At 35.4% G+C, this 20241-nt stretch overlaps 2 protein-coding genes and 1 non-coding gene across 3 annotated transcripts in view; 2 read left to right on the top strand and 1 right to left on the bottom strand.

Annotated features, from left to right (window-relative positions):
- The window catches only part of LOC101304704 (pyridoxal kinase-like), a 6977-nt gene extending 2630 nt beyond the window's left edge, over positions 1-4347 (top strand). The window contains exons 5-12 of the mRNA XM_004288097.1: positions 660-733; positions 1018-1082; positions 1302-1365; positions 1725-1790; positions 2293-2349; positions 3158-3202; positions 3346-3399; positions 4037-4347. Coding sequence (XP_004288145.1) covers positions 660-733; positions 1018-1082; positions 1302-1365; positions 1725-1790; positions 2293-2349; positions 3158-3202; positions 3346-3399; positions 4037-4177 — 566 coding nt within the window. The 3' untranslated portion in view covers positions 4178-4347. The remainder of the gene's footprint in view (positions 1-659; positions 734-1017; positions 1083-1301; positions 1366-1724; positions 1791-2292; positions 2350-3157; positions 3203-3345; positions 3400-4036) is intronic.
- Positions 4348-5226: 879 nt separating this feature from the next.
- Positions 5227-5688, top strand: LOC101296045. The gene has a single exon (XM_004289247.1). The coding sequence runs from the start codon at positions 5227-5229 to the stop codon at positions 5686-5688; it is 462 nt and encodes a 153-aa protein (XP_004289295.1).
- A 6959-nt stretch (positions 5689-12647) lies between these two features.
- LOC101305003 overlaps positions 12648-20241 on the bottom strand; it is a 15975-nt gene continuing 8381 nt past the window's right edge. Inside the window, exon 2 of the transcript XR_183733.1 lies at positions 12648-12692. This is a non-coding gene — a transcript (uncharacterized LOC101305003). The remainder of the gene's footprint in view (positions 12693-20241) is intronic.

Consider the following 20241-nt stretch of genomic DNA (forward strand, 5'->3'; position numbering starts at 1 on the left):
CGAAAAGTGGTGCAAAAATGGAAATCCGCATCAAAACTTTGGTGCGGACGTCCGCAGCTGAGAAAAATCATATATATATATATATAGAGTCCGGATCTAGAGAGACCTCCTTAAACTCTTAAAGTAAGGATATTTTTAGTTCTAGCATGTATTTTGACAATCAAAGCCACCCGTTACCTAGTTACTTACCCACATATGAATCCTACCAAAAATTAGCCAAAATGAAAAACGTTTAACCATTTGATTAGCACAATATTCATTTTAATTTTATCTAACGGCCTACAATTTTTTACATCAATTTGAATGACTAAATGATTATGAAATTAGTTGAAATTTTGTAGACATGTTTCTTGCATATGAATCTAGAGGATTAATGGTTGAGATTGTTAAAAGAAGTCATCTACTAATGTAAAATAGTAGAAATCCTCAAATTCTTAAAGTAAGGAGGTCCTCTTTAGATCCTCCTATAGAATTACTGAGTAGATTTGTTGTTTTGTTTGTAACCTGAGTGCAATGGATGCATTGCAGTCTATCTGTACAATTAATATTTAGGTTAGCTGCTTGCAGATTTGTTAGTCCATGGAGTGATTGTTCATTTTCCTCTTGGAAAGAATAAAACGGATGTCTCATCTTTATCTAATAAATTTTCCTTTGCTCAGTCTGTGATCCAGTGATGGGTGATGAAGGAAAGCTGTATGTCCCTCCAGAGCTGGTATCTGTATACCGTGAAAAGGTAAGCATTGTAACTTGTTTATATGCGATCAAATATATTGCAAATGTAAGGTTAGATATGAATTTTACTGGATACTAGTTGAAACAACTGCAGTAAATTATGTTTATGTCATACCATCCTGCAAATGTAATATATTGTGTCAACTCTATTGATTATGTCAGTCTGCTAAATTAGTATTATCTCATCCTGATTTTTTCTAGCCTTGCTTAATAATGACGTTAATATAATGGCCTGACAGCAATACTGACTTGATGACAATTTTCTTGTAATGCACTTTAAAAAAGGTTGTCCCTGTTGCTTCAATGTTGACCCCCAACCAATTTGAAGCAGAATTGTTGACCAACTCAAGGTAATTGTCAATCATACCATTTGTAATGGGTGCACAAAACATTTCTACTTTTATTTAAAATTTAAAATCATCTGATCTTCTTGAGTATGAAGTACAACTATTAGTGTAATATGTTTTAGATTAGAAAGATCTTTTGATGAGGCAACTTTTGCTTTCCATTTTAAAAAAGTTAAATGAAACTTTAAACCTGTAAATAATAGTGATTCCGTGCTGTAACAGAATTGTTTCTGAATGTGATGGCCGCAAAGCTTGTAATATTCTTCACGCTGCAGGACCATCAATGGTACTGGATTCTTTCTCTCTCTCTCTCTCTCTATATATATATATATACACATATATANACGCGTACCGTTACCGGTTACGGTCGGTCGGNGACAACTTCTCTTNTACTCTCTCTATATATNGNGACTCTCTTCTTATTCTTACTTTCTTATATTATATATATATATATATATATATATATATATATANATTAATTTAAAGAAAAAAAAAACACTCCGTCCTAAAGTACAGTACTAGCTTGTATAATTGGAAACGTCTTTGTGTTTACTTTTCAATGTTTACATCTATCGGCCTCCTCAGTTCCTCTCTCTCATATGTCTCAACTTCCTAATATTAATGTGCAACTTTGATATACTGCAGGTTGTGATAACAAGCATAAATATAGATGGCAATCTTCTTCTTATTGGTAGTCATCAAAAGGAACAAGTGAGTTCTCCTTGGGCTTCAAACCTGTTCATTCCTTACCTTGATCAAACTTTTTACTTGAAAAATTTCCTGATTGAATGTGGTGATTAGAATCTAATTTTAGTTGTATCTTGTCAAGTTATCAGCTCTTTATTTAGTATTTGAATGCTTAGTTATAATTACCAATTTTGTTTCTATTACTATTCGTATGAGAGGTTTGCCTCCTTGCTTATCCACCAAAAGTTTCTTAATGTAGAATTTTAGAAAGATTTGTCCGAAAGAAAAAAACAGAATTTTAGAAAGATTCCTTGTAGACCAAACGCGGATTTAGATTTTTCTTTACTTTTTCTCATATTCTTAATCAAACGAGTTATAACTTCTATTATATTTATGGCAACGCTTGTCGTCCAACTACATGGAGTTTGTGTTTCTTCTGTTCTGATGCATATATGTATAGTGCAGACACTTCTTTTCATGGTCAACTTTGGATGTTTACTAATATACTAAATCTATGATGTGATAGGGTCTGTCTCCAGAACAATTCAAGATTGTGATTCCTAAGATTCCTGCCTATTTCACGGTATGAAAATATCCTTGTTTTCTTTTCATCAGGAGAGCTTTATTTATATAATAGTGAGTATATGACATGAACAGGCATACAAGGAATTTATGCTGTTGTCTATATTGAGTACTATATGATAGATCTATAAGACTATGTCGTTGATTCTGTGTCTTAATGTTGACTTAATGTTTATGACATTTTGGTCACATTTCTTTCTGAAGTTTTACAAAGGACCTGTTTTCATTCCACTGGTTCTTAAAAGTTAAAACCATTCTCAGTTTCTCACCCTTCTCGATATACCAGCTTCTAGAACCAAACTCTGTTTATTTGATTCATCCTTATTAAAAAAATAGATAATAATAACAGAAAATTTTTTGTTCCAATGCATGGTCTTGCTTCTTGAGAATGATGACGGATCAAATTTGTTTGAATGCTTTTGCTTATTGGAGAGATGATTTAATATTCCTAAAGTGCAAAATGTGTGACACTGGGGTATGATTAATTAACAGTAGTATACGAATTCTTTATATACTGATTTAAGTTCAATGTAATGCGCATAGTTTACTGAATTGTTGGTCGGACATTACACCAAGGTTCAGTGTGGATATGACAATGTACAAGAAAACACATAGCTGTAATACAATAGAGGGCGTGCATGATTTGGACATTACGTTGTACTACGTTGACGAAAACGAATCTATATGCCAATATCTAGTTTATGTAAACATAAATGTATGTCTGGTTTAGAGTGAACCTGTGTCTTGTATTTACAGTCATTTCCTTCATAAGTTTCTGTAGATTGACAACTATATGGATGCATTTATAGGGAACTGGAGATCTTACAACTGCGCTTCTACTTGGGTGGAGTAATGTAATGCATTTAAACTCTACTTTTCTTTAGTTCAATCCTGAGCCCTTTCCAAAATATACATACATACATATACATATATATATACACACACACACACACACACATATATATGTATATCAATAATTGGTCTTTTTGGTACTCAGAAATATCCTGACAACCTAGACAAGGCAGCAGAGCTTGCTGTATCATCCTTGCAGGTATTCATCTCCCCTGCCATCTTCTTACTATGGGTATTGTAGGTTTCTTGTCATATAGTTCTAAATGATGTAAAAAAGCTCATACTTTTTTGAATTCCACCTTTTCGGTATCAAAAGACCAATAAGCAAAGCATAAAATAATACTAGCTATGCATGCACCAAATTTGAGTTCTTATTGAAACGAAGATATTATTAGATAGAGAATAACTGCACTATAATAGTATCTATTCTGGTTACTAAATAATATTGTTTAAATAATGATAGTTCCAACATAAATATTTTTACTAAACATTGTGCTACACAAGGCATGAACAGGAGATGGTTGTTGTGATGTCTCATAATTCTTCAATAATCAAATTGAAATACTTGTTAGTGAAAATTATTTATTTATTTATTTATGTTTCAGTCTAATGAAAACAGTACTAAACTTGTCTGTCGATTAGGAAAAAGAGTCTATTAACTAATTTGGATGATATACAAAAATTATGTATGACATCATCTGGAGGCCTGAGGGTATAGAACTACAATAGCCTGAGTGATTGATGGCTAAAGGAACCGTTACCTCAATGTTCTTTCTGTTTGTTTAACCTTGTCTCTGGATCGTCTTGTGTTTTCTTATGTGTTGCAATACTTGCAGGCCCTTTTGCAGAGGACAGTAAATGATTATAAAAGTGCCGGCCATGACCCCAAGTCAACCAGTTTAGAGATTCGATTGATACAAAGTCAGGATAATATTCGTCAACCTCAGATTAAATTCAGAGCTGAAAGATATGCCTAACGTATAGAAGGGAAGTTTAAGAGAATATTTGGAACTTGTTGTCCTTTGCAGCTAGAAGTGGTGATAACAATGTTTGATTAATGTTAACCACTTCTCTAGGCTTTTGTAAAGGGAAGTCTGATTTTGTCGGTATTATAACACCTACTATATAAATAAAAATGGTTTAAAAATTAAAAAGAACCAAAACTGTATGCTGATGCCGATAGTTAAGTTTTCTTGGACTAATTTGTTTCTGTACGAGTTCTTGGCAGATTGTGTTTTTGACCCCTTTTGCAAATTGCAATCATATGTAGTTCTCCACCTTTCTTCAGCGTCTTATTGACCCAAAAAAGTTTTGTTTGGCTGTAATAGTTGGCTTCGTTCACGTGAATCTATAATCAATATTCCAGGGATAATGTGAAGATTGTTATCCTTTGGGTTAATCGTTTGATTAGGTTATGAACATTGTGTTATGAGGGACGCTAAAATGAAAACATTTTCAACCGTTACCTTAAATTTACAATTGAGATTCCTGGTACTAATTAAAACAAATCATATGTTGGTTTACTGTTAGTACAGAAGAAGAACAAATCTCAAGATCATAAAGTATGTCACAATAACCATCATATTGTAAGTTGTAACATTGAATTTGTAAAATTACATCATTATCAAATAGAAAAGTTTTCCCTCAATTAAGCCACCATCTTTACAATTGAGATTCCTGGTATTAAAACAAATCAAATGTTGATTTACTAACACGTACTACAGAAGAAAAACAAATCTCAATCAGTAACAAGAATTGATTTGATTTCGGTCCTTTTATTATGCATGCAACATACGTTTTGAAATGCTGTCATACTTCACTAGAAAGGAAGCAAATCGATTAGAATTCAATTTTGTGTTCCATATATATTTGAGTTGTATACAGACAAACAACTAGTCTGTATTCATAGTGTGGATGTCAAAGTCCAAAACGGACGTGCAACATATATATACACACTGACACACACACATATAGAGATATACGTAATAGCATACAAGAGAAATATATACGCAGAGCGAGGTTGAGAATGGGTGGCACACTAGTTCTTTCCACGCTAGTCATTTCAGTTGTACTACTACTGAACCAATCCTCAGTATTTGTTTCAGGATTGATCCCCGGAGAGGTTACTGTTCATATGGCCAATAACTTGCTCCCAACTGAACAGGAACTCACTGTTCACTGCCAATCCGGAGACGACGATCTGGGAATTCAAAACCTTCCTTACCTAGCCGATTACCAGTTCAAATTTCATATCAACGTCGGAGACACGACCCTCTTCTTTTGTAACTTTGAGTGGCTAAACACTACGACGTCAGATTACCAAACAGTTTCCGGCAAGTATGACATATACGTGGCCAAGAGGGATGAGTACCGGTGCGGCACCTACTGCAACTGGAGAATTCAAGAAGAAGGCCTCTTTTCATACAACGACAACCCGGATGCCAAATACTGGGAGCGCCTCTACACATGGCCTGGCCACACCATTTGACTTGATAAATTTGTAGTACGGGCATATATATCAGTACGTTGATGCCCTGAATAAATGTCCTGCATGTAATAAGTGTCCCATGATCGTTCTACTGAAATAACAACTATTCCAGTTTTGTGAAGGACTTCCATTTTAGTACTTTCAATCATTCGTTCTTGTTTGGTTCGTGAAAAGAAATTATTTTTCTATGCGAAGAAAAAGAGAAGGGAAATCTCAAATTCATTTCCTAAGAACATCCTATTCCAATGTATGGTAATAGCTAGACGGAAAAATATCCAGAAAGCTGTTAAAAATTTGTACTTAATGTAATAAAAATGATTTATTGTGACTAGTTAAGTCCAACGAAAGAAGGGAAAAAGTGATTTATTTGAAGTATTATTAATTTTTTTTTAAGAGGAAGATGATAACATATTCAAAGTTGGGCCGCTTTGAATATGATATCTCCGCTTTCGTCCCCGGATTAGTCGAGATCCTCCGCCGAAGTAGAAAGGGAAAGCACCATCTAATCATCGTCCCTGGCACAAGGATTCTTCTTGTCAACCTGTCCGGCCGAACCCAACATACCAACAAGGCCACAGGCCATCACCGACAATGGGCGTAGCCGGACACAGGCGATCTGTTGAAGCTTGTTCTCACTCTCTAGGGAGGAAGAGACTTTATTAAGATGAACAATCAGAAATCCAAAGATGAGAGTACGTCGTCCAACAATTAGACAAGAGAATGAGGCCCCAAGCAATTAAGAAAAATGAAGTGTGCACCGGCCGGGAAAAAGTGTAAACCCTAACCCTAATTTCTCAAAAATTAGAAAACCTTAGACCGAACTCACTAAAGACTCATGAGAGGCATTTCACAAAAATTAGATGTAAAAAATCCACGTGTCAAATTCGATGGGAAGACCACGTCACCGTATCATTTAAAACTTTCTTGACTAATACCACCCTAAATTTCTTTGTTCCCCCTATTTACCGGCCGGTTACATTTTAAGTTATTTAGTATTGAACTCACTTATTTCACCTAATTTTTTTCCACACATATATCCTTATATGATATATCCAATTAAATAAGCAACTTTTTAATGAAAATCTCTAATCTAATATATACCATAAAAAGTAACGAAGTTAATTAATTTCGTAACAAAGTCGTAATCTGATTCACTTCCAAATAAGTTTTATTGTTCAAATATCTCAATTTATGTCAAAAGATTCAGATTTGGGTGAAGAATATTAACGTAATGTTATCCAAGAGAAATTAAGGGATAGTCTTTGTATTTAAATACTAATTAGTCATTTTGTACTTTGGACAATATAAGCTTTTCATTAATACAAAATAATGTTTTTAGAATGAACTAAGAAATTGTAGTGTACACATAATGATTTTTTTTTTTTTTTTTTGAGTAAACACATAATGAATTATTTTGAAAACACCCCATAATGAAATTAAAAGTCCAGAAAGGAAAAAAAAACCCTAAAATAAATATATTTGCATAAAGCTCATTTTCTAGACATGCATGTTCATTCTTCTCTGTATTGTTTCCATTAGCAGACATATATTGTCATCAACTATAAAAGCATGTAATTAGCCTTAGAAACCTTACACATGCAATAGCTTTTCAATTTTAGGAGAACAATAAACTTGAGAAATGGTTAGAGTATCAGGGTTCTTATTCCTAATTCTCAAGATCACATTGCAGGTGTTGCTGCTATCCGAGGGTAGTTGGGCGAGTCCAGACAGAGTGATGAACATAACCAATGATTTGGATGAGTCTATTCTGCTCACCATTCACTGCCAATCAAAAGCCAATGACCTTGGGGAACACGAGCTCCAATATCACACCTCCCTTCATTGGCAATTCAAATCCAATCCTTTCCCTCCGTTCACGGTTTTCTGGTGCAGCATGTCGTGGCAAACTATCAACAATGGAACCTTTGATGTGTATAAAGCCTCAAGAGACGATACTCGGTGTGCGCAGTATTGCATGTGGAAAATCAGACAAACCGGAGCTTACTCTTTTGATGAGGGTAAGCAGAGATGGGATCTCATGTATATTTGGTAAACGATATGTGTGATCGATGAGACTACAGAAATGTTTTACCTAATTAAGGAGATAGAATAATATCCATGCCTAGCTCATTGAATAAGGGTTTGCTAGCACTCATTTTATTTTCTTAAGACCCCTATGTTATTCGTATGTTTGAAATTTCTGATGTCCTATATTTCTCCATATAATTTACAGGACGCAATCATTTTTCTTTCTGCTTTAGTTTTTTCCTTGGAAATACAGCACATTTACAATCAAAAGTTCAAAACGTGTGACAACTAAAATAAAATTAGTAACAAAGATCTCTCTCTCTCCCTCTCACTCTCTCTCTCTCTAAACTTAGTGCCACGGAAAAAACTTGCGTCTGAACCGATAAGGAGGCAGCCATCCATACTCGATCTAAATGAACCAATACAAGCAAGTTTGACACCTGTTGTTTTCCTTCCAATTTTTTGTTATTATTCTTTGTGAAAATAAAAAAAATAAAAAAATACAGAAGTCGCAGTCCATCATAGCTAAAATTTTGATGAAGTGATCTACATATTAGGACCTAAAAATAGAATGGTTAAGATTGAAAAATATGATCGAATTGATTGAAATTTTGTAGAGATGATCTATACATTAATATCTAAAGACTGGACAGTGGAGATGTGAAAATTCGATTGAAAAGTGAGTTTAAAGTGGAAATCCGCACCGTAAGAATAAATAAGGACATCTTTAGCTAAGAAAGCTTGTATATACATATATATATATATATGTGTGTATATATATATACAGTTCCCCTCCAAAGCATTGTCCCGCTTTGAAATTAAAATGTGGACCTCCTTATTTCGCTCACTTTCATGTCGCATTTCCACATGTGTTGTACAATGTCTAGAACATAGTGTGTATATCATTTTTGCACAGTTTCATCTAATTTGAAGATCATTTGGGTACCGAATTAGATTAAATAAATTAACATAACAAAAGCTGTCCAAACAAAACCGTTCGTGTAAATCACAATTACAGAAGCTCAAATGATCTTCAAATTAGATAAAACTTTGCAAAAATGATCTACACACTGTCTTTTAGACACTGAAATGTGGAGTTGTGGAAATGTGACATGCATGAAACTAAGCGAAATAAGGAGATCCACACTTTAGTTTCAAAGCGGGGCACCGTTCTCGAAGGAAACTATATATATATATATACAGGAATTCTCAGGTGCGGACGTCCGCACCAAAGTTTTGGTGCGGATTTCCATTTTTACACCACTTTTCGATCGAATTTTCTCATCTCCATCGTCTAGTATCTAGATAATATTGTCTAGATCATCTCTGCAAAATTTTAGCTAATTTGGTAATCGTTAATACCCTCAAACTCAAAAAACAAATGGACGGACTGAATTCTGTCCGGTTGTGTTCATACTAAAAAAACTCGAGTTTGAGGGCCTTGACGATCACCAAATTGGCTGAAATTTTACAGAGATGATCTACACAATATTATCTAGATACTAGACGGTGGAGATGAGAAAATTCGATCGAAAAGTGGTGAAAAAATGGAAATCCGCACCGAAACCTTCGGTGCGGACGTCCGCAGCCAAGAAGGGCTGTGTATATATATATAGACACACAAACACACTCAGATTTTATTTAGTGTGAAGGTCCTTATTTAGCTCACTTTTCGGTCATATTTCAACATCTACACTCTTCAGTTTTTGGAACCTAATGTATATAGCACTTATGGAAAGTTTAATGCAATTTGATGATTGTTTGAATTTTCGTAATCATACTTTACACAAACAATTTCAATTGGACAGATTTTTGTCATTTCATTGATTTAATTAATTTAAATCGAAAACTCAAACGATCATTAAATTAGATGATTTAAAAAGACAACTTTTCTATTAGTATATGAAAACTGACAGTGGGAATAAGGATATATAATCATAAAGTGACCTAAGTAGTCCTTATTTTAATTTCAAAGCGGAGTTTCCCCCTGACTAGATACTGAGAAAAAACACTCAGAAAACTTTAGAGATGGAATATAATTATGTCGCCTAAGAATGGACCAGTTTTCTACTCGGCCTTTAAGCCCCCCTGGCCACACTGACTGTGGTGAATTTGGGGTCATTTGTTCTGGCAGAACAATTGTATATATACCAGGAGGTATGATTTTTTCCTTGCTCCTATGTATATGTATATGTTTTCAATTTTAGATGTTTTTACTATTGTAATTAATTAATGTCTTCTACTATGCATTTTACATATATTTTTTTTACACTTACGTAGTCTCATTAGTTGTAACCATTGTGGGAGGCCTCTATCCTTTCCTTTACGGAAAAGGAAGAGATGGGATTCCCTAAGACTCAAAGGATGTCATCATTGTGGAAGAACTAGCCGGAACTCCAACAATAGACGAACCCAAAGTTTAAGTGGAGTTTTGTTTAGCAACGCACTAGTATCATGAGACGACATTATTAGTTTTATTCAATAACCTGCCAAACACTTTTGGTTTGGCAATTCTGGTTAAAGAGTTAGATAGCTCAAATATCGGGCTCAAACTCTTGAAACGAGACCAACTACATCACATATGACTTGTTCGCTCAAAATGGACAACTCAGTAGAGCTCACCGAAGCTATTATGTTATTTGGGAAAAAGCAAGAGATCAGCCTCTTTCAGATTCAAGAGAAATTTTGAAAAATGACCATATTTTGGTCACCAAATTGATATTTAACTTAGTTTTTTTAACGAGAAATTTTATTCACACACTTTTAATTTTCCATACACATCTTTTTTTTACACTTAATATTAAATTTATTTGTCTATGAAATTGCCAAAAGAGATCAAATTGAAAAAAAAAAAACTAATTTTGAAATTCGATAACTGTATATCTGGTGCTCTATATAAAGAGATAAGGAAGATCTTTGCTTGCGTCCATAATAACAATACAAAGAATGAAACCACTTGAACTTGCAAATTTTTGATGTTACAACTGAAGAAGGTAAAAGAAAAACAAAAACATGGAAGCCTTCCAACACCAGAAAGGATTAAGAGAACAAGAGAAAACCAAATTCTGGTGTAGAGACAAATTCATGAGGATCAAATCAAATCCTCCTTCAATAAATAGAAAATGAAGAACAAGCAGACAAAAAAACCCCTATGTGTACCATGGTTAAACTATATTTTGGATCTTCTACTCAGTAAATCAAATACTTATCTTCCTTATTTTGTTTTGGTATCATTTTGCAAGACGATTTTGGCTTCATATTATACTAAACATTGGATTGAAACCTGAATTTCAATATGAGATTTCTTGATATTGTGTAAGCTGAAGTATTATTGTATTATAAGGTAGTTTGGGAAGTTAACGGTAGTGTATGTAGTAAAATGATAGAATAACATATATAAGGAGTTGTGGACTAAGTAAAGAATGTGTATTAAGTGTATAAGGATATGTGAATAAAATTATTCTTTTTTAACTCATTAAAATCTAGAGAAAATGCCCATTTAGTACTAACTTCAACCTCATTGCCCATTTCAATGACAATTTTTTTAAGAGCCCATTCCAATATAACGTAACTCTATTTGTGCCCAAATGAACAAATTTTTACTTAAAATCTTAACAAACAATATTATTTTAGGACTATTTTGCCCTTACCCCTTAAACATGCTTAGAGAGAGAAGATTTGGCCAGAACCTCACCGGACTCCGGTCACTGGTGATCTCAATCTTGCCGGATTTTTTTAAATGTCACCGGAATCTCGCTGGTCGTCAGAAATCTCTAAAGATTTTTTTTTTAAAATGTCACTGGATCTTGCCGGAAGTATACCACACCATTGCTGAAGTTTAGTTAAGGGGCAATAATGATGAAAAATGTTTTACTGCGGGGTGATAAACTTATACTGAGATTTTATTAGGGGTAGTAAACTTCTACTGAGGTCAATAAAATCTTATTGAGGGGCAGTAATGATGAAAAATGTTTTAATGGGGGAAGTTAACTTCTACTGAGGGAGCAGTAAACTTTTACTGAGATTTTACTAAGGGGCAGTAAACTTCTAATGGGGAGCAATAAACTTCTAAAGATGACAAGCACATTTGACCAACCTACCATTTTGGCCTACTCTGTTTTTGTAATTCTATTTCCTTTGCTTTCCACACGCTCTTCATCATGGACTCGATTTGCAAATGGCCTTCATCATGGATAACCTTACCATGGACCCGATCTGCAATCAACAATCGTCTTCCACCGAATCACTTCCCTCCTTCGGATCTAACCTGGCCTTCACTGACGGCAACCTTGATGCCGGCGGCTCCGGCAGTGGAGGATTGGTGTTGATTATTTAGAAAGACGGTGGAGATGCCAATTGAGCTAGTCTTTAGGTCATCACCGACGAGCTTATGAAACCTGCAACGACATGGATTTGGCCACGAGAGTTGAATCAGACAGATCGACAAAGTCGAGGCAACGACGGTGTTTGTCGTCAAGGTTGCGGCGACGTCCGTCATCGAAGAAAGAGGAGAGAGAGAGAGAGAGAGAGAGAGATAATAAGAATAGGGGTGAAAATGTATTTTTGTTAAGAAACATTAGAATAGGCTAAGCAAAATATTTTTCATTGAGTTGGGCTATGAAAACCTTATTTTTGTGCATTTGAGCATTTTCCCAATCTAGCCAAATGAGAGTTAATAAGACTAGAATACCCTTAGAAACAATTAGAATATCTAAAAGGGCGCTGAAATTTGCACACCCAAAATTATAATCCACACATCTTTTGAATATTGAAATAATTATTTATCTCAACTCTCATCTCTCTTCATGAATTACCCTCACACTTTTTTTGTTATTCTTGTTAGCAGTATAGCATTAGTATCGCAAAGGCAGAATAGTCATTGACTTGTATTACCTAGTGCCTATATAAAGGCTATGTTACTGTTTCACTTTACCTAAGAATTCACAATGTAGTCCTCTCTATAGATTCAACGTTTTCTTCTACTGCTTCTTTTTATTTTCTGCATTTAGCTTCAATAATCCATGGTTCATAGATTCCTATCATGGTATCAGAGCCCATGGTTTCTGATTCGGAACCTTGTGGCTTCTGTTCATTTATCTAGTCTTAGCTTCCGCGTTGTTCAATTCAGTAGATCCCAATTTCTGTTTTCCCCAAATCTCAAAACCCTAGCCTATCGATTGAAGCTGTGTTGTCTTCAATTGAAGCAAGTGTGACTTCATCTGCAGTCGGGCTCTGATCGCCAACCTCGCCTTCTTTTCTAGATTTGAGTTCTCTGCTCGCAGATCTCATTGGCATCATCTTCACGCTTCTGATCCTTGTTGCCCTCTCAGCCCCGATTTGTAGTCTATGGTCACCCGGTACTAGTATCTCTCACTCAACTGTGTGTTTATTGCTTTGATCTGGTTGGATGTAGAAGTAGGGGAGATGATTTGACAATGCTAGATGGATATTATATGTGAATACTCTGGGCTTCTAAATCTGATGGTACTTTGAGATGGTGATTTGAGGATATATATGGGTGCTATTATTGTGATAATGATTTTCTATCCATGCTTTGGCTCCCCTTATAGAGGATTTGATAGTTTCTTTGTCGATTCGGTCCCCTCTCTCGCTTGAATTATGAAATTTGTCTATGGTCTGGGTTGTTGTGCTTCAATTCGCCAGCTTTCCAGTTTTTCTTTTCATATCAAGGTTTGTTTGTCATCAACCAAAAGAAAAAGGTGACGATGCAGTTTATATTTTCTTTTTGTTTGTGGACTGGTGAGTGTGGCTTGATAATTTGGATTATGGATTAGTTCTCTAGCTCTAGTGTGAAGTACATGTCTGAATTTGGTGAAGTAGTTTCTGATTACTTTGATATTTGAAAGTTGCTGCATTCAATTGAAATTTGCCTCAAACATTCTGCAGTATTCTATTCTAGTTATATGCGCTTCATCTGTCAATGGTTGCTTTAGTATCACTCACGAATATCTAGATTGAGCATCAATAGCTTCCGACTTGTGTTTTGGCTTATCAATTTCTCATGCACCCACCTCAATGAGCATTAGATTCTTCAGCAGAATTGGTAATATTTTCCACCCTATCATTGGATTTGTGGAATTGATTTGTGGTTTAATTTGCTCTGTCAGTATCATTAGTTTGCCATTTTTCTTTTATATCAAAGTTTGTGTCTGCCATCAATCAAAGAAAAGGTGATGAAGCATTTTTATATTTTCTTTTTGGTCTGGTGAATTGGCTTGGCAAGTTGGACTATAAATTGGTTGTATAGCTCTATGGGCTGGATGTGTTAAGTTTGAAGGAGGTTTCCATATTTGATGAGGAATTTGAAATTTGCTATGAAATTTGCTGTGCCTACTGTTTCTGGTGTGGTTACATTGCTGCTAATATGGTGTTTGGATGAATTTCCTAGTAGAGATGAGGTTATGCAAAATAGATGAGGTAGAGATGAGTTGCTGGTTATATGCCACTATGCCAATAACATCATCAGATGACACAGGAGGCACGACATATAAAGCAGCATTTGAAACAAGTGTCGTTTGATGGTTTTTACGGTTTTTTAGACGACATATAAAATGTAAAAGTCGTCTCAATGACATCCTACTTCAATACTTTTAAAGGCTAGTTCATTTTTTCTAGGTTTGTAAAAATCATACGACATATAGGTGTGGTGTGAACAAACCCAGAAATTCTCATTTTTAGCTGAAAATTGAGACCTCATATATATGTTGTGTGAGAAAGGCTGTCCAAATCTAGTTTTCAGCTCTTTTAATGTACTTTTGGAGACAACAAATATATGTCGTCTGAAAATTGAATTGAAAATTGAGCTGAAATGAGGTTTTTAGCTTGAAAATTGAGACCTCATATATATGTTGTGTGAGGAAGGCTGTCCAAATCGGGTTTTCAGCTCTTTTAATGTACTTCTGGAGATGACAAATATATGTCGTCTGAAAGAAACTGAAATTTTCAATTCGAACTTAGAAATTCTCACTTTTTGTTGAAAATGGAGACATCATATATATGTTGTATGAGGAAGGCTATCCAAATCCGGTTTTCAGCTAGCTCTTTTAATGTATTTCTAGAGACGACAAATATATGTCGTCTGAAAGAAACTGAAATTTTCAATTCGGACTTAGAAATTCTCACTTTTTGCTAAAAATTGAGACCTCATATATATGTTGTCTGAGGAAGGCTGTCCAAATTCGGTTTTCAGCTTTGTTAATGTACTTCTAGAAACGACAAATATATGTCGTTTGAAAGAAACTAAAATTTTCAATTCAAATTTTCTTGTGCAGAGTTTTACTTATGAGACGACATATTTATGTCGTCCAAAAAAAACCTTAAATTTTCAATTGCGCGCGGAAGCAAATTTCCAAATCTTAGCGAATTCGAAATTTTCCCGCTCTTAACGAATTATGGCGCCACTTCTTTGTGTGACTTAGACAACATAAATATGTGGTAGTAAGAGGTCCGAAATTGGTCAACAAACGATGTCTATTATCCATACGGAAACGCTCTTATCTCCTCTGGCCGAACTTATTTTTTTATTCGTGAATGCTAGAAATCTCATTGAGTACCCACGAAACTAATTCATGAGAAAATTTAGACACGTTTATAAACCTATCATATAGGTCCCCATAGAAAAATTTAAACGTAAATAAAGTTGATTCATACGATCGAGACCCAAACTTTATCGAAAATTGGTAAGTTTTCTACCGTATCCATATTTTACTTATGTGATCACATTGTAAGGTCAAATTTTGCAAATTAGATTTTGTTCATACAGTAGGCTTATAAAGATACATGTTTAGGTATAATGTAGTAAACGTCTTATAGCACATTAGTAGACACGTCATGTTGAAATGATTAAAACTAAAAAAAATTCAAGTTTGAGTATTGGATATTATCATGATAGCGAAACCTAGCCATGGTACAAAATTTAGACATTTTCGATAATGTTCGGGTCTCGGTCGATGCGGTCAACGTTAGTTCGATCATTCTTCAACAAAGTCAGACTACATATACATGTCTAATTAATACTTGAAAAAGTCAACATAATTATCAAAATGGAAACGCTCTTATCTACTCCGCCCAAAACTTATATATCCAATTCATCAAAACTCAAACTCTCCTTTGGTATTGGCGAAACTAATCCATGTGAAAATTCAATCACTTTTACAAATCGATGGTATAGTTCCCCATAAGGAAGCGTAGTGTGCATAAATAAAGTTGACCCATGCGATCGAGACCCAAACGTTATCGAAAATAGGTAAATTTTCTACCATATCCATATTTAACGATTGTGATCACATTGTACGGTCAAATTTTACAAGTTTTATTTATTTCATATAGTTGCTTTATAAAGATGTACATATAGATATAACCTAGTAAACATGTTGTAGCACATTAGTATGCACATTGTGATTCAAATTACTAAAATTCAAAAGATTAAAGTTTGAATATTGGATATGATCACAATAGTGAAACATGGCTTTGTTACAAAATTTAGACATTTTTGATAAATTTCTGGTCTCGTCGACGCGATAAACGTTAAATCGATCGTTTTTTAATAAATTTAGACTACATATACTGTTGTCTGACGAGCACATAAACTTAATAAACATCATAAAAAGTTTTATCCAGTTTTAAAATTTTCACTTAACCCCGCCTTATTTTTCATCAAAAATCAAATTTCCCCTTTCCTAATTTTAAGTCTTCAACTTTTAAAGGTTTCCAAGCTTGACCAAAACTTTTGACCAAAAAAAAAACTTCACCAAAACTTTAAACCCTAGCAGAGAAGCCTTCTCTTCCTCACAACTTAACTTTTTCTTCTTATTCTTCACTCGGCCACACAACTCTCTTCTTCTTCTTCTACTTCTTCTTCACTAGCAGCCTTCTCTCTCCTCTCTCCAAAACCAGAAACTCTCACTCATACCTCCACCTCCTTCACCTTCGCCGCCTCCACCTCCTTCCTTATCACTACCGCCGCCGCCTCCGGTAGCAAGAGCGACGACGCAGCAAATGAACAACATCGTCGACGCTCAGATCGGATCCGGCAACTTTAGGAGGTGGGTCAACATCATCATGGCGGCGAATCCGCTCTCCCTCCCACTCAGCGCCACCGTCTTCATGCTGGAAAACGTCGCCGTTTCATGCCTTCCCGTCGTCGACCCGTTCTTGCTGCCTTACCACATCGTCCCTCAGTGCCTCACCTTCGCCGATCTCCGCCTCTTCAAGAACAGCTCTCGCCTCCCGACTTTCCTCCCCAACAAGTTCATCGTCGTCACCAGAACACCAAGTCCAATTTCACCGTCGATGACGCCACTATCACCCAGCCCGACTCTCCTCCATTCTTCAACCTCCGGCTCCACCTCGACTGCGTCTCTGATACCGTCGACAAAGCCTGCATCTCCGATCCCAACGCCGACGCCTGCATCTCCGATTTCGTCGACGATGCCTTGACGATGACTTCATCTCTGAGAGTCTCTTCAGGTCTCGATCGTCGATCGCTGCCGCACTCCCAATCACTCTGATTTGATATTCAAGGGTACGTACGATCTCTTCTCTCTCTCTAGGGTTTCAGTTCTATTATGATCTATCATCTAACTGAGTTTGTTTGAATGTGGATGTGTGTGGATTTGCAGGAGGTAAGTTGACAATGGCGGTTCCGTTGTTGAAGAAGGCGATTGTAAGATACAATTGGTCAAGGTATTCACCTTCTTCACCATTATGACTATTAGCTCTTGCTTCCGATTTGTAATTGCTCGATTTCACTTTTGAGTGAAAATGATGATAGTGATTGTCGCCCTAGTCTTATTTGCGTCCAAGAGATGCAAAGTGGTGAATGACTTGCTTATAACTTATTCCATATTTATTTTATGTACAAATTGCTTTGAATCTTTAGTAGATGTTTGTTTGCTCAGTACCTACATTAGCATACGTATATTTAATGTATGAAGGGTCTTTGCTTATGACAACTCCTAGCTATACATATATAGTTATAGATTGTAATAGCTAAGTTAATTACGAAAGCAAAGCGAACTGTAACTTGTATACATATCTTGCAAAGCTCATTACTGCTCTCTACTAGATTGACAAACTTGATAGAAATAGGCACCACAAACAATGCACAAAGGAATGGAATTGTTGAATCAAGGTCGGGTATGTAGTCATAGATTAATTAAATGTCTGTCATGGAGCAACAATATAAATTTGGTTTATTCATGTGGTCTCCTTTTGTTCTATTTCAGGGGAACTTGGATTGTCATTGCAATTGGTAGCATTAGTCCTCTTCTTGTTTCATGAGTAGAAGGCACAAGTTTTGATTGAAATTGGTGATGCGTGTAATGCAATAAAGAGAGCTACTCGTGAATTCTCCTACTTATCTCCTCATTTTCACTTTCGAGCTCTATTTCCGTTTAGTTTCTATTGTATGCAAGTGATTGTTGTCTATTACAATTTCACTGGTTTGATTGCAAGTGTTTTGTTATACTTATATGTGGATAAATGTTGGCAGGAGCTAGCTACTGGGTTGGAGTGTTCATGGGCTGAGGTATGTCAAAATGCTCAAAACTTCTTCACTGTGTTTTTCCCTTGCAAATGATTCTCTATTCTTCCTAATATTATTACATGTAGACGATGCAGTATATTGTCCTGCTGAGAAAATAGTGTTGACATTGTCCTTAATGGTCCATATAAACATATATTTATAATTAGCTGAGACATAGTAATTGACAATTTTTATTGAAATTTTGCTTGACATTTTGGAGAAAAGTATAATAGATAATTCTTATGCTAGCATCCATGTGATTTTTTCTTTTTTCATATTGTTTAGGTAATGGGTCACCCTTGGCAGAGCATCCAATTGGTTTGTAGATTTTTTTTGGTTTTAAGTACTTGTTTTGTTTTCCGTCATTTTTAGAATAATAGAGATGATAAAAGTTGCTTCCTCATGAGCTTATGTTTATTTTGTTGTATGCCCTGTTTTAATTTGTTCAATTTAACAACTCATTTGTTATGACCTGTTATGCCCACAGTTCAGTTTGATGATTTTCTTATTGTATACTTTAAATAAGAGCAGGTGGGTAACCGAATTATCAGGAAGAGGATCCATGTGTGTGTGGAGCATGCACCAAATGAACTAATCTCTCATTCTTTTTGTTGTTGATTTGGTCAATATGTAGGTATAAGTGTTTGCAGAAGATTCCAAGTTCATTTTACGACTTGAAGCCCCGTTGAGAGGAATGACATCAATGTTGACATCGTTAATAGGTTTCGGTATATCATTTCTAGAAATAGATTAGGTCCATATATTCATTTTAGTGAATTAATAGATTGAAAGTTGGACCATAACTTATAGCCTTTTATGGATTAGGATAACACTACGTCCTTTTTGGCTTCAGACGACTTGGATCAGACGACAGAAGACGTATTTGCTGTCGTCTGATACATTTAGACGACACACATTTAAATATATGTTGTCTGAATGTAGCAACTCACAGACAACTTAAATTAGCGTGTTCATGAGATGACAGACGTCTGTCGTCTTAAAACAACCCCAAATTTGCAATATAATGGTTCGATCTAAGACGACACTCTTCTGTCGTCTCTATATTGACGTAAATATATAATATTTTTTTGGTACAACGAATGTCTTTTTTTGGACACTTTATAGACCCTCTTCTCGATAATTTGTTTGAAGTTCTCAATTGAGTGATTTTTCTCACAACTGAAACCTCTCTTCCTCTCTTCCTCACAAACCAAATTCTCTCATATATCTCCTCATTCTCAAACTGATCGAATCCTCTCTTCTATATCTAACCCTCAAACCAATTCCTCTCATCTTCGGAGACCCAGATCTGAAAACCCCCAATTTCAACCTCCCAAACCCTAAAAGCTCCAAACCCTCGCAAACCATGTCCGCCGCCTAAACCACCACCCAGAAGAAGCGCGCAGCCGAGCCCGAGCTCATCAAGTCGGCCAACCTCGATCTCAACCTCTCCATGTTCTTTTCCTCTAATTCCTTCATATCTCTTGCTTTCGCTTACAGAATCGGCTCTTGATGTGTTCGATTTGAATTTTTTTGCAGTGATATCAAAGGAATCATGTCGGTGCTGCAATAGATCCGATATAAGGCGCACATGGACGACTTGAAGATGAACGAAGAGGCCATTTCCAAGTGAAAATTCAAAACGTTTAGCTCTTGATTTCACTAAATCAGCTCAGAAATTCAAAACTCTATCTATTTTTGATTATTTTTGCTAATATAGTATCAAATTAGAATTTGTGTTCATTTTTCCCCAGTTTTAAAGTTCCGTACTCAAATTACAGATTTCTTGTTTTTTTTCTTTCCCTGTGTTTAGATTTTGATTGAGTTGATGATGTTGAGTAACATGAGTTCGTAATTATAGCTAGACAATGATCATATAATGGGATTGCTCAATCTGATAAAAATAATTTCTAAAGGCATAAGTGCATAACCTTCACCATGAAAATTTGATGATGTAGTTTCATTGTGGTCAAATAGTG

The sequence above is a fragment of the Fragaria vesca genome, linkage group LG1, assembly GCF_000184155.1.
Source record: "Fragaria vesca subsp. vesca linkage group LG1, FraVesHawaii_1.0, whole genome shotgun sequence".
Taxonomy (NCBI): domain Eukaryota; kingdom Viridiplantae; phylum Streptophyta; class Magnoliopsida; order Rosales; family Rosaceae; genus Fragaria; species Fragaria vesca.

What these genes read in the sequence shown, in the direction of transcription:
- LOC101296045 (XM_004289247.1), top strand. Translation starts at nt 5,227, where the DNA reads ATGGGTGGCACACTAGTTCTTTCCACGCTAGTCATTTCAGTTGTACTA.